Source organism: Notothenia coriiceps, unplaced genomic scaffold (genome assembly GCF_000735185.1).
Source record: "Notothenia coriiceps isolate Sejong01 unplaced genomic scaffold, NC01 NC01_scaffold00037311, whole genome shotgun sequence".
Lineage (NCBI taxonomy): Eukaryota > Metazoa > Chordata > Actinopteri > Perciformes > Nototheniidae > Notothenia > Notothenia coriiceps.
In genome coordinates this window covers 11,879-25,507 of record NW_011370012.1, presented here as the reverse complement: position 1 = coordinate 25,507, position 13,629 = coordinate 11,879, and the positions used below count along the sequence as shown (strand labels likewise).

Sequence of the window (13,629 nt, the reverse complement as noted above, 5' to 3'; positions counted from 1 at the left end):
GTCAGTGGTTCTCAACTGGTCAGGCCTCGGGACCCACTTTTTACTTGGTCAATACATTGCGACCCAACATTTTGAAGCACTCAAATCTATTCAACAAAAAAACGTGCTGTAATATATACGCTTTTCAGCATACAATATTAATAAAAGTGAAGTACAGTGCATATATCCCTTATATCCCTTCACAGAACTAAAGTATGCTTTTAAAAAAGGTTTAATGAGATGATGGAGTCAAAGCTGAACTATATAAAAAGGCACATATGCTGAAAACCCAACCCCAGCAGGGGGTCTGGGGGGATTCTCCCCCAGGAGATTTTTAGAAATACTAACATAAACTATGCATTCTGGTACACTCTGAGAAGAAAATAAATAAATCTATTACTACCCGACATATTAANATAAAGAAGAGTTCTATTCTACCTATAAGTCTATGGTTCTACCGCAAAGTTATTCTCCGTGGGGACTTCATTCTGATTCCCATCAGTACTCGAAAAAAACATCAGCAAAGATGTTTTATTGAGAAGATGATCACTACGTGACAGAAGTTTTCAAAACCGTTTATGGTCTCCGGTACTTCCAGTCCAACGCCGACTGCATGCACAGCGTTAGAAAATCGGGCCTTCAAAATAAAAGTTTGACTTTCCCCCCCCCCCAAAAAAAAAAAAATTCCAATTTATTTTTCTTCCAATTTTTTTGCTTCACTCACACTGAGTGCCATCTAGTGTCACTCAGTGCCACTCGAAACGGGTCCGCAACCCACTTTTGGGTTGCGACCCACCAGTTGAGAACCACTGCTTTAGAGGATGGTCAGTACAGTAGTGCCATAAATCCCAGGAGAACAAGTCTCTGGTATTGTCTTTTTGTACTGGAGCCAGAAGACTCTCAGGTGTCAGAGTCAGACTGAGTATATGAAGAGTAAACTCTGTGACAAGATGTCTTCCAAGGTGAACCTCACTCTTGGCAGGGAAGCTCTGCGGCCTGAGCTGACACCTGGCAAAGGTACATTATGATCAAGTGCAATTAAATGAGAGCAACCAGTTTGACTTCTTGGTTAATGCCTTTTGTCAATAAAACATCACGAAATAGGAAAAAACACATCTCTGTAACAACTTCCCACAGTTTGAGGATCAACAGTCTAAAACGCTAAATATTTTCAGCTAACTTTGATGAAATCACCAGTGTTGGCTTTTTTGCTGTAAAACTAAAAAGACTGAACGCAAAGTATTTAAGATGCAGTCAATGCAGCAGTGAATATTTTCATATTAAAACATTTTAGGCAACTTGAAACCCCCCTCTTTATTTCTCTTTTACTGTGCGTTTGTCTATAATTTATTTATTCTTGGTCTTTTTTTTGTAAAAAGTTTTGAATTCGACTTTAAATTTACAAACAAAAAATAACCATCAGATCATTTTTCTGCTGATCAAACAATGCGTTTGGATTTTCGTTCTCTGTGTCCTAAAATTCCCCCCCGAACACCACGTCCCTGTTGTCTCTGCCATACAATCTGCCTGACAATGCAACCACATTAAATAAAGACAGGGTGGGGTGTGAACCTCAGAATGTCTACTAAATTCCTTCATATTCATTTCCACACACACACACACACACACACACACACACACACACACACACACACACACACACACACACACACACACACACACACACACACACACACACACACACACAAAGAATGTGGAGGAAACAAAAGTCACATAAAAACAAAGCTCACAGCTCAGGGCTTCTTTCCAAAGCCACTCTGCTGAGCTAGAACTTCTTGGGCGAGGGGCTTTCCCCGATGTTTGGAATTTGAGTCCTATCTAAAATACGCATATCACTCTAGATAGCATTTAAATAGAAAACGATAGCGTGAGAGAACATCCTCGTGGCGATGACGCTGAACTTTCTGCATTTTTACAGCGGTGCAAATGACTAACGTTATTACATTTAATTTAGCAACTGAAAATAAGTGCATTCGACCAAGAAGATACAAACTAGAAGAAAACTGATCATACAAATACATCAGGTTTCATAGAGCCAAAACATTTCAAGTGCTACTCAACTGGCTTTAGATAAGCCAGTCCTTTGTTAGTATATAAGTGTTTTGTTAGTAATTCTATCGCTCAAAGTGGAGTCGAAAGAGAGGGGATCTATAAGGGGAACACACGGAACTAAGTAATAGTTATGGGCCCTCAGCTGACTGGTAAAAGATAAGAGATAAGAAACACACTTTGAAATGATTTTTCAGATTTTAGGACTGTTTACAGTGATATAAAATCAATGTATACCTCAGAGACCACAGTGAAATAAAAAAACCTCTATAAAACTCATTCCAAAGGGATTTTAAATCATAGAAAAGGACGCAGATGTTTCAATTTTTTCATCAACATCCATACAAATACAGTTTGTTATTCAAGCAGGACATCTAAGAAATGTCATTGAATTGAAATGAAGTGAACTCCCTCATATTTAATGAGGTTAGAGGCAAAGTCAATGCATGACTGTTGTTAGTGCGATGAATAGAGGAGCTTATTTTACTTTGGTTTGCGCCAAATCCCTTTTGATGTGAATCACGTGATGGAAACAATGCTGTCGTCTGTCTTCCTCGTTTTGCTAAATTCCCTGATGGGAATCTCATTGTCTTTTAATAGATTTTACATCCGCATTTGATTCGGTTAGCAAACTGTAAAAGCCGGTCTTTGTCTTAGCATTTACAACCAAGTAATCATTCATTATCAAAGCGCTATATGCATATTTAGAAAACACTTTTTATCATATGGCCATGACACAGGAACATGAGGCGCCAACTGCAAAACCATCGTCATGAATCTGCTGCAGCTATATCAATTGTTGCACACCATGGTGCTGCATTATCACTTAGTAAAAAGTCAATGTGACCACAGTGAGGCACAACCACGTGCTACAAAGACATTAAACACTAAGGACAATTACAGTGAGAGATAAATAATAAACAGGCTCCAACCTGTCTCCGGTCTAAGATTAGGACAAGATGTTTTAATAACTTGACCTTTCACATCAGTGTTTCCCCTATATACAAATAGCGGCGGCTAAATATTTGTTTTACTTTTTATTTTTTTATTAAAATAATAATAAGTGGCGACCCTTTTTCATTTCTGATTGTCCGTTATGTGGATTTGTAGTATTTGTGTTACTGTATGTCCAATAAAGGTGTATTTTTGCTAAATCTTGAGACATTGCCACTGTATGCACTGGCAGGGCAGATTTTTGGCTTAGGCGACATAGGCGGTCGCCTAGGGCCCCAGATCTGGGGGGCGCTGCGCTGGGAGCTCTGGGAGAGGAAAAAACATTTTTGACCGTTGGTGCTCATCCTAATTTTCGGCCTTGATGTAACAACATTCATAATTAAGTAAAGGTAACACCCTTTTCACCCTGGTTACACTTTTCATTTGCCCTGTACGATGAGCGCTGTCAGTGATGAAAGTGGGGGATGTTGGCTTATCTGGCGCCCGCAGCTCACAGCCAAAGTGCGAGCGTGGGAACGAGAGAGCGAGCGAGGGAGAGAGAGAGAGGGCGCACCGGTACCGGCGCTGTTGTTATTAGAATCTGGTGCTAGCTGCGCTAACGGATATAAGAAGTAGATGTTTCTACAACCAGGGTGGAGGAGAGCTCTCCTGTCAGACTGAGAGGCTCAGTGAGGTAATTTTAGTCCAAGTTATCTTAGTGGGTCTCAAACGTTTTGACCACAAATTATGTAAACACATATTTTCAAGGCACTCCTTTATAATTATAAGGATAAATAAAAACAGGTTTGAAATCATTCCAATGGACAGTAAACCAAAAATATTGTTTAAAATATCTATTTACTTTGATGAAATGTACAGTTATTTATCGTTTGAGTATTATTTATTGAAATGTATACAGTATTATATAATTCCCAATTTTTTATATATTTGTTTTTCAGCCTTATTTTATTAAAACTTCAAGAAAACCCCACTGTTAAAACAGACTTTAAAATGCGTCATGTTTATAAAAATCAAAATAAATCATACAAAAAGATTTGTGATGATTATAATTGCCATAACACCCCTAAATCACTAAATGATTTTAAATTCCATTAAATTAGATCTAACTGTGTGATGGCGACAGGATGTGTGCATTGTCTGATAATAGAGTGATAATATGAGACAGCAGCAGCATTATGCTCAGAGGTGTCATGCTGTTGGCTCCTGACTTTCGCTTTCTTTTAACACAGGTTTATCTTTCCTGGGACCCCTCTCAAATGCTGAATCCCCTCCTATTCCCCGTCTTTCTCTCCGTGTGGTTGCTTTATTCTCCCATCTATGTGAATGATGTGCTTCAGATGCCTTTCCTCTGACATGGTGGTGGAGAGGAGGTGGTGTGGATCTGTTTAGAAACATCTGGAAACTGCTGGACATCCTGCCATTTCCATTATTTTTCAAATATGCTCACACTTAACATAAATTGTATGTATTGTATTTTTTAAATGTTGATCAATCCTAGACACAACTTGTATTGCTTGCCTGTGAGTCCTTGGAGAGGGATCACTTAACACACATAACATGGACTCGTGATGAAATAAATTACTACAACTTATTTAGTCGCAGTTAAATTATGATTAAGAGTGTTATTAGTATTATCACCTTAGGTTGAAAGACAAACCTGCGAAACCAGTGAAGTGTCAGGCGTCAGCTAAGGTAAAATGGCAGTTACATAAACACACAGAAGAACACCATGTTCAAACATTTGGTTACTTTAGCTAAAGGTTAGCTTATTTCTGAAGGTGCATTATGGTGGAAATTAACTAAATCTGATTTAACATTTACGATAGTTTCACCGCGAATACGTTTTAAGTTGGTGGTTATAGATTTTTGAATGAACACAATCACCCAAAAGAGCATCATTGGTCCGATAATAGGCGCATTAGCAGTAACAACATTAGCAAAGCATGTTTAACTTTTGCAGGATGGAAAGCTTTAAGCGTATTTGCATCCTGGTGTCAGTGTCTCTGTGAACCAGCCGGTCTCTTACCCTCCTCTCCTGTCTCTTGCGCGGAAGATCCGGTCAGATATTCGGGTAAAAACCCCTGCGATGGCCGGTGGGTACACGGAGTACACCAGCCTCCTCCAGGACATGGGAGCCGCCATTGCTGCAGCACAGAGGCTTTGAAAAAACTTTATAGACACAACGAGCAGCTGACAGACACTCTGCTGCTGTGCAGGCTGAGGTAGAAAGTGATGGGCACTGAGAAGGGTATTAATTGTTTAATTATTTTAAATAATAAGTATTAAAGTTTTACCTGCAACACCAATTAATACATCAATTTAATAATTTAACTGGTTGTTTGTGTGGGTTAAAATGCCTTTAATGACTAGTGAGCAAACTACCTTGCAAACTACTGAGTTACTGTATAAACACGTTCAGACTGATAGAGATAATCCAATCCCCAACACAATGATCATTTTCAGATGATATATTACATATATAGAGATATGATGTTAAATAATCATAGTTGTAGATCAAACAAGTATTCAACACATATGTATACCAATAATCCTAAAAATCATATTTAAAGACTCAAAATTATTTCCAAAAATAAATAAATGTACAAATAAAGTAAAATAATCATTGTTGAGGAAAGAAAAGAGAGAATAAACAGATCATAAATAAACATATGATGATGAATAATTAGGGTGACTAAAAAATAAACCTTATATAGTAGAACTATTGTAACACCCAGAGGTGGAAGAAATACTTATTTTGTTTGAGTAAAAGTAGAAGTACCAGAGTGTAGGAATATGTTACAAGTAAAAGTTGTGCATTCAAAATGTTACTCAAGTAAAGTTACAAAAGTATTGGCATCAAAATATACTTAAAGTATAAAAAGTAGAAGTACATATTATGCAGATTGGTCCATTTCAGAATAATATATACAGTATGTTTTGATTATAATTATTGATCATTAAAGTGTTATCAAAGCTGGTAAAGGTGCAGTTTTAATGACTTAATTTACTGCAGGGTAGCTGTTGGATTGAATCTAGGTGTAACTGAACTCTTATTTAAGTGTTGATCATATAGTTTATCATTAATCTATACCTGCAAAATAACTATACTGCATAAATGTAGTCGAGTAAAAGTACAATATTTACCTCTGAATTGTAGTGGAGTAGAAGTACAAAGTAACATAAAATGGAAATACTCAAGTAAAGTACAAATACCACAAAATGATACTTAAAGAGTAAAACCACTGGGCTATAACAAATACTTCACTTAAGCATTATCACAGTAAAGAAAAGCTTTTCATATAAATCCACATGACCTCCTTAATAATATACTTCATTTTCACCAACTTAATACAACATATCCTTATTCTGCGAAATGTTGGATGATTACAATCTTTCCTTCTAATCAAAATGTGTCATCTGGCCATCAACGTGGCAAACAATAGTCAAATTGTCTTTAACAGTGTTGTGGTAATGTTGTATGATTCAAATATCAATACCCTTTATTTGAACCTAAAAATGTATTTAGCAGAGGTCCACAGCAAAGAGTGAGCACCAGCGCTGATTTATACCCCACAAGTAACAGTATTGTTGTTATTCTTATTATGGTTTTATAGTTTGCACAGTTTGGCTTTATTTATTAATAAGTTTTAGGTACGATTTTATATATTATTTTAGTTTGAAAGAAGCAATCACATTTCTGTTATTTTAGCCTTTTGCAGGTGGGACTTCAACCTTTCAAAGTGTTCAGTCATGCGGGACGGACGCAGTGTAAACTACAGTTTGTTCCAGGAACAAGTCCTTAATTATAGCATCTGTAGACTTTAAACGAGCTACACCCAGTTGATGCTCATTGTTATAATGATACTGCTGGTATACGCTCACATGGTTAGTGGTAAGTACTCATTTTAAGGTTGTTATTATAGCATTATAATTATTTAATATATTATTATATCCATGCAAAGGTTTTAATATGACATTAAAGTAATGATTAAAAAGAAAAACTGCTACTTTAAACTTTAATTGTTTAAACTTCTACTTTCATGTCATAGGAGACATGTTGTTCTAATACTTCATGCACTGTGTTAGACAGCTAAAGTAAAAAAATAATTTGAAGTACTTCATTATTGAGATAAGTAACATAAGTAATCGAAGAATTGTACTTGCAAATGAAAAGGCTAAATTAATGTCATATATCATATATGCCTCATTTGTCATTATACTGGGTTATGGAGGTATTCATGTTAATATGCAGACTCCCCATATACATCTGCCAATAACATCTGTAACATTCATATAATAATGTAACATAATATTCTGTAGTGTTGTTCCACATGCAGAGCTTTTAACTTGCTCACCTTGTGCAAAAGGGAACCCACCAGTACCAGGAAACAGCCCGGCAAAGGTCACGCTGATTATTTATTGGCAATCTGCCAAGAAAGAGCGCGAGCACGTGTGTCTGTTCTGTGCGTGTGTGCGTGTGTGCACCGGCGTGCGTGTGTTTACTGGAAGAGCCTCTGCACGGAGGAGGAGGAGCCTTACGAACATCGGCTTTACTCACTGGAAACAACCTCCAGTAACCTTCCCCGACACACGGACACGGTCTCTCCGGCAGATACCGCCGCCACATTCCTCCGCTCAGGGAAGAAACCCACACACTTTTTTGGATACTTTTTTTGGATTTTAATGCCTGAGTTAATAACTAATTTAGCACTACTCTCGGGTAGTTTGCGTATATTTTCCTTTGGCGACGAGCGGCTGCAGTGCGGGGCTGAGCATTTCTGCGAGGTAAGTTGAAATAATTAAAAAGACATCTAAGCACTGCATCATTCAATCCTTTATAATGACTGAACAATGATGTGATAATGTCAGTAAAAGCACAAAAGTTATTATTTGCTGTTGGGCTGTTGGTGCAGTGCAGCCCAGGAGGATGGAAGTGTATTTTTTGGGTTGTTTCGCAACACCGCGGCTCTGGACCGTTATGCTGCTCCGCTGTCCCGCACTGTCCGGCGGCAGTGAAGCCGTCTTAAGGTCCCCTTCACGGGCTCAGAGAAAGCCAGAGCAAACGGGACACCTTTTTAGTCACAGTGAAACCGGAGAATGGGGCCTCAGTGGCTCGGCCGAGCCGGGAATAAGGAGTTATTCACTGAAAGAGGGGGATAAAGCAATCGCGCCGGACTCTTTCACAGTGACCCCGTTTCTGAAATCCCTTGTTGCGGTACGCCCGATCGAAGACAATTGAAAGCAATCAGGATCCAGTTGCTGTCTGGCTGCGTATTCAGCAGCAGCAGGCTCAGTGCGAGTAAGCGAGGATTCATTTAAACTAAATATAACCTGCTGCATGCCCAGTCTTGTCATATGCATTTGTCACAGTCGCCATAACTGCATTTTATGGGGGTAAACCGAGAGCTCCAGTGGGGCAAAGTGTTCATTTATTCATGCCCATGTTTATGAATGAGTTTCAGTAGCCTGATCTTTCTGAATGAGCCTTATGTAGATGTGTAATGTGTGCTTCCTCTCTCCAGCTGTGTTTAGGTGCTCTCTCCCAGCCCCTCTCTGGATGCATCAGACTCCTCTCCCCCGGGGCCCTGGACCCGGTGTGTGACCCCGCCACCCTCACCCTCACCCCATTCCCCCTCTCTCCCGTCCCCCTCTGCCCCAAACTCCTTCCTACCTGTCACCCTTGGCGCTCCTATTCTGGGCCCCCTGCCCCTCAACCAGCGGGCAGAGGCAGGGGGCCATGGCGCCATGGTAGCCTTCAACGGACGCAGCCCCCTCGCCATGAGCAGCGTGAACCCTCCAGAGGCCAGGGTTCAGGGGACCAACTTCACCCCACATCACTACAAGCCCTTCAGGTCACATGCACACTACCGGCAGGTCAGTCCCACCTGAGACTCCTAGCTGTGTGTTTTATTGAAGCATCACTATGCACAGACTGGGTGCTTCAGGGGGTTTCAGAACAGTGGCTTTTTCTCCATAATGATGGAAGGGTTGTGTAAAACATTTTCAGATCAAGATTTTTGATATCACATATTAACAGATTTTCTACCTATTTCAGGTGATGTGTGCATTGCGAAAGCTACAGGAGAGTGGGTTTTACTGGGGGGCTGTGGGGGGCCGGGAGGCCAGCTCCTTGCTGCGCTCTGAAGCCCCCGGCACCTTCCTGGTGCGCGACTCCTCGGACCACCACCACTTCTTCACCCTCTCTGTCCAGACGGCCCGAGGAACAAAGAACCTGCGCATCCACAGCGAGGGAAATGGCTTCTTCTTACAGCCGGACCCCCAAAACACCCAAGAGCCCCCGCAGTTTGATTGTGTGCTGAAACTCATAACGCACTACATGGGGAGAGATGGTGGAAGGAGCAGAGAAGGGGCAAGTGGAGGGAATTCACGAGAGTCAAAAGAGAAACGTTTCAGTGTCTATCTGATACACACGGGCGGAGAGAGGATTCCCCTGGAACTGAGGCGACCCCTCTCCAGTTCCCTCTCGACCCTGCAGCATATGTGCAGGAGGACCCTGAACAACCTGGGGGGGTCAGAGGGAACCGAGCAGATCCCACACACACTTAGAGATTACCTGGAGGAGTATGATGCTCCTATATGACTGACAGGAACCCAAAAGTTCCACTATAGACCAGTTCTCAGCGCAATTACGTGAATATGCGCTACTGACCGGAGTTAGCCAATGTGAGGTCATTTTTTTCATGTGACCCAGATCTGCTTCGGCGCCGACGGACACCACCGGGTCTCACCTCTGGAATGAGGAGTGGCATTTAGGTAGCAAATGATTACCTCGTCCGTCCTGCCTTGCAAAAACTGACCACTAATGTGAGTGGCAAATGAAGCAAGGGCTAAAAGGTCAATGTTTCCTAAGACAAACGCAGAGCAGAGCCTCGTAGAAGATGAACCTGATTGGTCGATATTAGCGACGACATGATCAATACACCAACAGTTGGTTTATTGTGCATAAGAAAAGAAACCCTCTCCTCTGTCAGCCTGACATTTAGAGCTCTGTGGATCAGCGGACAGAAAGAAAGACCCCAAAGAACAAGAAAGGTTCACAGGGGTTGAGTGAAGGAGGAGTCACAGATAAAAGGCAAAGTCCAAGCGAGGGGCACAAAGAACATACAGTATTTGTTTGTCTGAGTGTGTGTGTGTGTGTGTGTTTGTGTGTTGCGGTGGCGCACACATTTCCACTGCTGCTTCCCGCAAATGTTGCCTCATAGAGAGGAATGGGAGAGCAGTGGTCATGCGCGCTAGCTCATAACCCTAACCCACACACTCACACACACAGGTACAGGCCAGCATGTAGATTTTGTGTTGGCGTGGGAACAAGAGAGTGCGAAAAAAGGCATTTCAAAGCACCTTCTCCTGTTTGTTTCTCCTCCATCATCCTTATTCTCTGCAGCCCTTTGAGTCACATGTGCGCTTTGACAGTGACAGAAAACAGGCTGCTGTTGCCGAAACAAAAGCTTGTTACTGAGACAAAAGCTTTGGCACGGCACCAAACAAAACAGCAGAACTTATTTTTAACCAGACTGGCTGCAAAATTGTCAGTCTGACACTGTTAAAGCTCCTTGGGGTATGACGACAATGAAGATGAACCAAGACATTTAGGATGAGGCAGGTTGCGAGGAAAGACCGCACGAAGGAGAGAGAAGAGCGGGAAATGGGATTAGGAAAGGGACATTGAAGAGAGCTAGGGAGGGGGCTAGGGGGGAGGGAGAAGGGGGAGGAGACATACTGGTATACTGCTAAACAAAAAACATTGATGTGATGGATGTCCCAGACTTGGAGGAAATGATGGGGCTCTACAGGACGCCGCTCCTGTAAATATAAAGCCACGTTCGCTAACATGTGAAAAAAAGAGTCATGGCTGAGTCTTAATTCTGATTTTAGACCCTCTCACAGTGATTTATTCCTTAACATTATCATCTCAAACGTATTTCTTTTTGTGTTCTCTCGCTTTCTCTCACACCGCTGTTCATGAAGGAGGAAATGTTATGTGTTTTTATCCCTGTAACTTTAGAAAGGCTTCTCGTCCCGTCTTACCCGCCATGGTTACCTCTGAAGCAGGAGTGCACAGTTGGGTTTCTCTGTCTGAATGTCAAGGGAACACAAGACTTCCTTAAAGTGATTCTCAACAAAAAAAAAGCCTTTTGTAAACTAGAAACTCGGATTTGATCAGAACTGTTTTTTTTGTGTGTGTGGCTGCAACGACAGATTCATTTAAAAATGTATCTGCAGATAGATTCTGTAAAATGTCAGAAAATAGGAAGAAGTGTCCATCCCAAGTCAAAGGGAATGTTTTTAAATGTTTTGTCTTGTGAGTAGAAAGCCCAAAGTAATTCACTTTTCACTGATTCAAATGGAGAAAAACAGGGAATCTTAACAATTGAGAGGCTGAAAATGGCAATTTCTGCAATTGTTGCATGAAAAATGACTAACAATTAATCGATTATCTAAATAGTTGGCAATTGTTTTTCTTTACTAATCATTGCAGCTAAGTTACCCAGTGCTCATATTTACCTGTGATCCATATTGGAGTGGTAGCCTTTTCACATCAGAACATTTTGACTTAGACAAGAGCGCTCACATAGAACAATAGTGATAAACAAATGTTTTGGTCAAATCTCAGTCTTATTTTTGAGCACCATGTTTTTTGTGTACATGTGTAGCACCAGTGGACTGCACGTGTATGTGAATCATTTTGTCTTTTATAAAGACTCTCTCGCAAAAGGCTGGCCACTAGTCTGGCAAAATACAAGCTGTAATATCTGAAATGACAAAGCATTACAAAAAAAATAAATGAAAAGGAAACGTTGCACATATTTATATTTCTAAAATATTTCAATAATTTATATTAAAGAGCACTATTTTTACAAAAGTCAATGCATTTGCCCTGTGTGTTACTTCATTGTTTGTTTCTCTGCCTCCTTCTTTTCTCTCTCTCACTTTCACTGAGTCAATATTGACTGGATAAGCTCTAACTTACCGTAATGTATTGTGAGGCAGTCTGTATTCCAGCAATGCCCGGCCTCACAACCACATTATTATCTGACAAATGGGATTTCCTAGTTAAACAAAGCCGTGTTTATTCAGTCGGCAGGCTTTTAAAAAAAGCCGGACTGCGGTGAGCACACACATTCATCATAGGGTTAAAATGACTGCAATCATCACTTCTTGTTTTTTTATGTTCTGCAAGAGCATTGTGGGTAAATTCCATAGGCATCAGAGAACATATAGAGAGGGGCGTGGCCACCATTTTGTCAGGCGTGCCCTGCAGTTGTACACAACACACAGTAACAAAGGGATTCCCAGAAACATGCCGTTATGTTAACACCATCACACACACACACACACACACACACACACACACACACTGTCTAAATAAGCCAGCTCAGCTCACTATGACTCATTTTATGTTCCCCATAGTTGCCTGGTTAGTGGGGCTGGAATATTTTGCCTCTCGTGAATCTCACACAGTCATAGAAAGTCTTTCCACCGTGATTCATGTTTTCGGGTAACGACTTGCTGTGGCCTGCTCAACAGTTGTCAACATTGTCCCCGGCCAAGCACAACACCCCAGACTCTCAAACAACTGAGCTCAGTTTTATATTCTTTCTCTCAACAATCAAAAGACTCACAGTAAGGTTTGGGCACTGTGTATTCAACTCAAAGGAAATGTGAAACAAATGTTTTTTAAAGTAACATTCTTGCAGTCTGATTAAAACTCAAGTGGGATTAACAGTTTCTGTATTCATTGCATTATTGAGCTCATGCCAATGTCAACGGCCTGGAAGGTGGAAAGAATATTAAAGGGTTAGGAGTATACCCTGTAACGAGCAATCCACAGCGTTCTTCCAGGAAGGAGCTCCGGTTTGCTGATTATTTCTTCCAGGAAGGCTTTTTGTTGGCTGATCTGCGCTTATAGGAAAGACGTTCGGTTGGCCCATCAGCTGGAGTATTGTCACAGCCGCTTCTGATAAAGCCAAAGCAGCTTCCAGGAAACCAGAGATTTACCCTCCAGCATTCCATCATTCCTCCAACATCAGCGCACAGAGGGAGAAAGCCAGGGAGCAGGAGGGGAGTAACAGGGACACAAATCAATAAAAACCATATGGGAAGCATACAGATGGTCAAATGCACTCAAAATGTCTGCATGCATGTATTTGTGTGTATGCATGAGCCAGTCTTGACCTCATTGACTGCCCACCTCATTGTGACACACTCAAACCACAATGTTTTTCTATACTCGATATATACCACCATCCCCCAAAAGCACACACAGAGGTGGATCAAGTACTCAAATCAGATTTAAATCAAGTAATACCACGATGAGGAAATATGTTTGCTCAAATATTTTATACAAATACAACAAAAAAAATATAAGTACAAAAGTATTAGAATTGCATATAGGCTACTAAAAGTCATCATTACCCAGATTTTAAGGATGATAATAATTGCAACATTTTAGTTATTGCACCAATAATGTGTTCATTACTTTGATGTTTCAGCTAGTAAAGGTTGAGCTAATTATAATTACTTAATATACTGCCAGGTAACTTGGAAAATGTTCCCCCAGGGATCAATACAGTTTAAAAAAGCAGATACTGATAAACCCCCCCC

The 13,629-nt window shown here is 40.7% G+C and overlaps 2 protein-coding genes across 3 annotated transcripts in view; one reads left to right on the top strand and one right to left on the bottom strand.

Annotated features, from left to right (window-relative positions):
- The window catches only part of pgs1 (phosphatidylglycerophosphate synthase 1), a gene marked incomplete at its 3' end in the record, with an annotated part of 12,234 nt that extends 7,052 nt beyond the window's left edge, over positions 1 to 5,182 (bottom strand). Inside the window, exon 1 of the mRNA XM_010796912.1 lies at positions 5,030 to 5,182. Within this exon, the coding sequence (XP_010795214.1) occupies positions 5,030 to 5,145 (116 nt within the window). The remainder of the gene's footprint in view (positions 1 to 5,029) is intronic.
- Positions 1 to 11,918, top strand: part of LOC104967452 (suppressor of cytokine signaling 3-like) — a 13,046-nt gene extending 1,128 nt beyond the window's left edge. Inside the window, exons 1-3 of one of the 2 annotated variants that reach the window (XM_010796910.1) lie at positions 7,559 to 7,788; positions 8,526 to 8,877; positions 9,059 to 11,918. In XM_010796910.1, the coding sequence (XP_010795212.1) occupies positions 8,749 to 8,877; positions 9,059 to 9,604 (675 nt within the window). In that variant the 5' untranslated portion in view covers positions 7,559 to 7,788; positions 8,526 to 8,748 and the 3' untranslated portion in view covers positions 9,605 to 11,918. Of the gene's footprint in view, positions 1 to 7,558; positions 7,789 to 8,525; positions 8,878 to 9,058 lie in introns of those variants that run through there. The other variant, XM_010796911.1, reaches the window with a different exon arrangement.
- Positions 11,919 to 13,629: the final 1,711 nt, after the last annotated feature.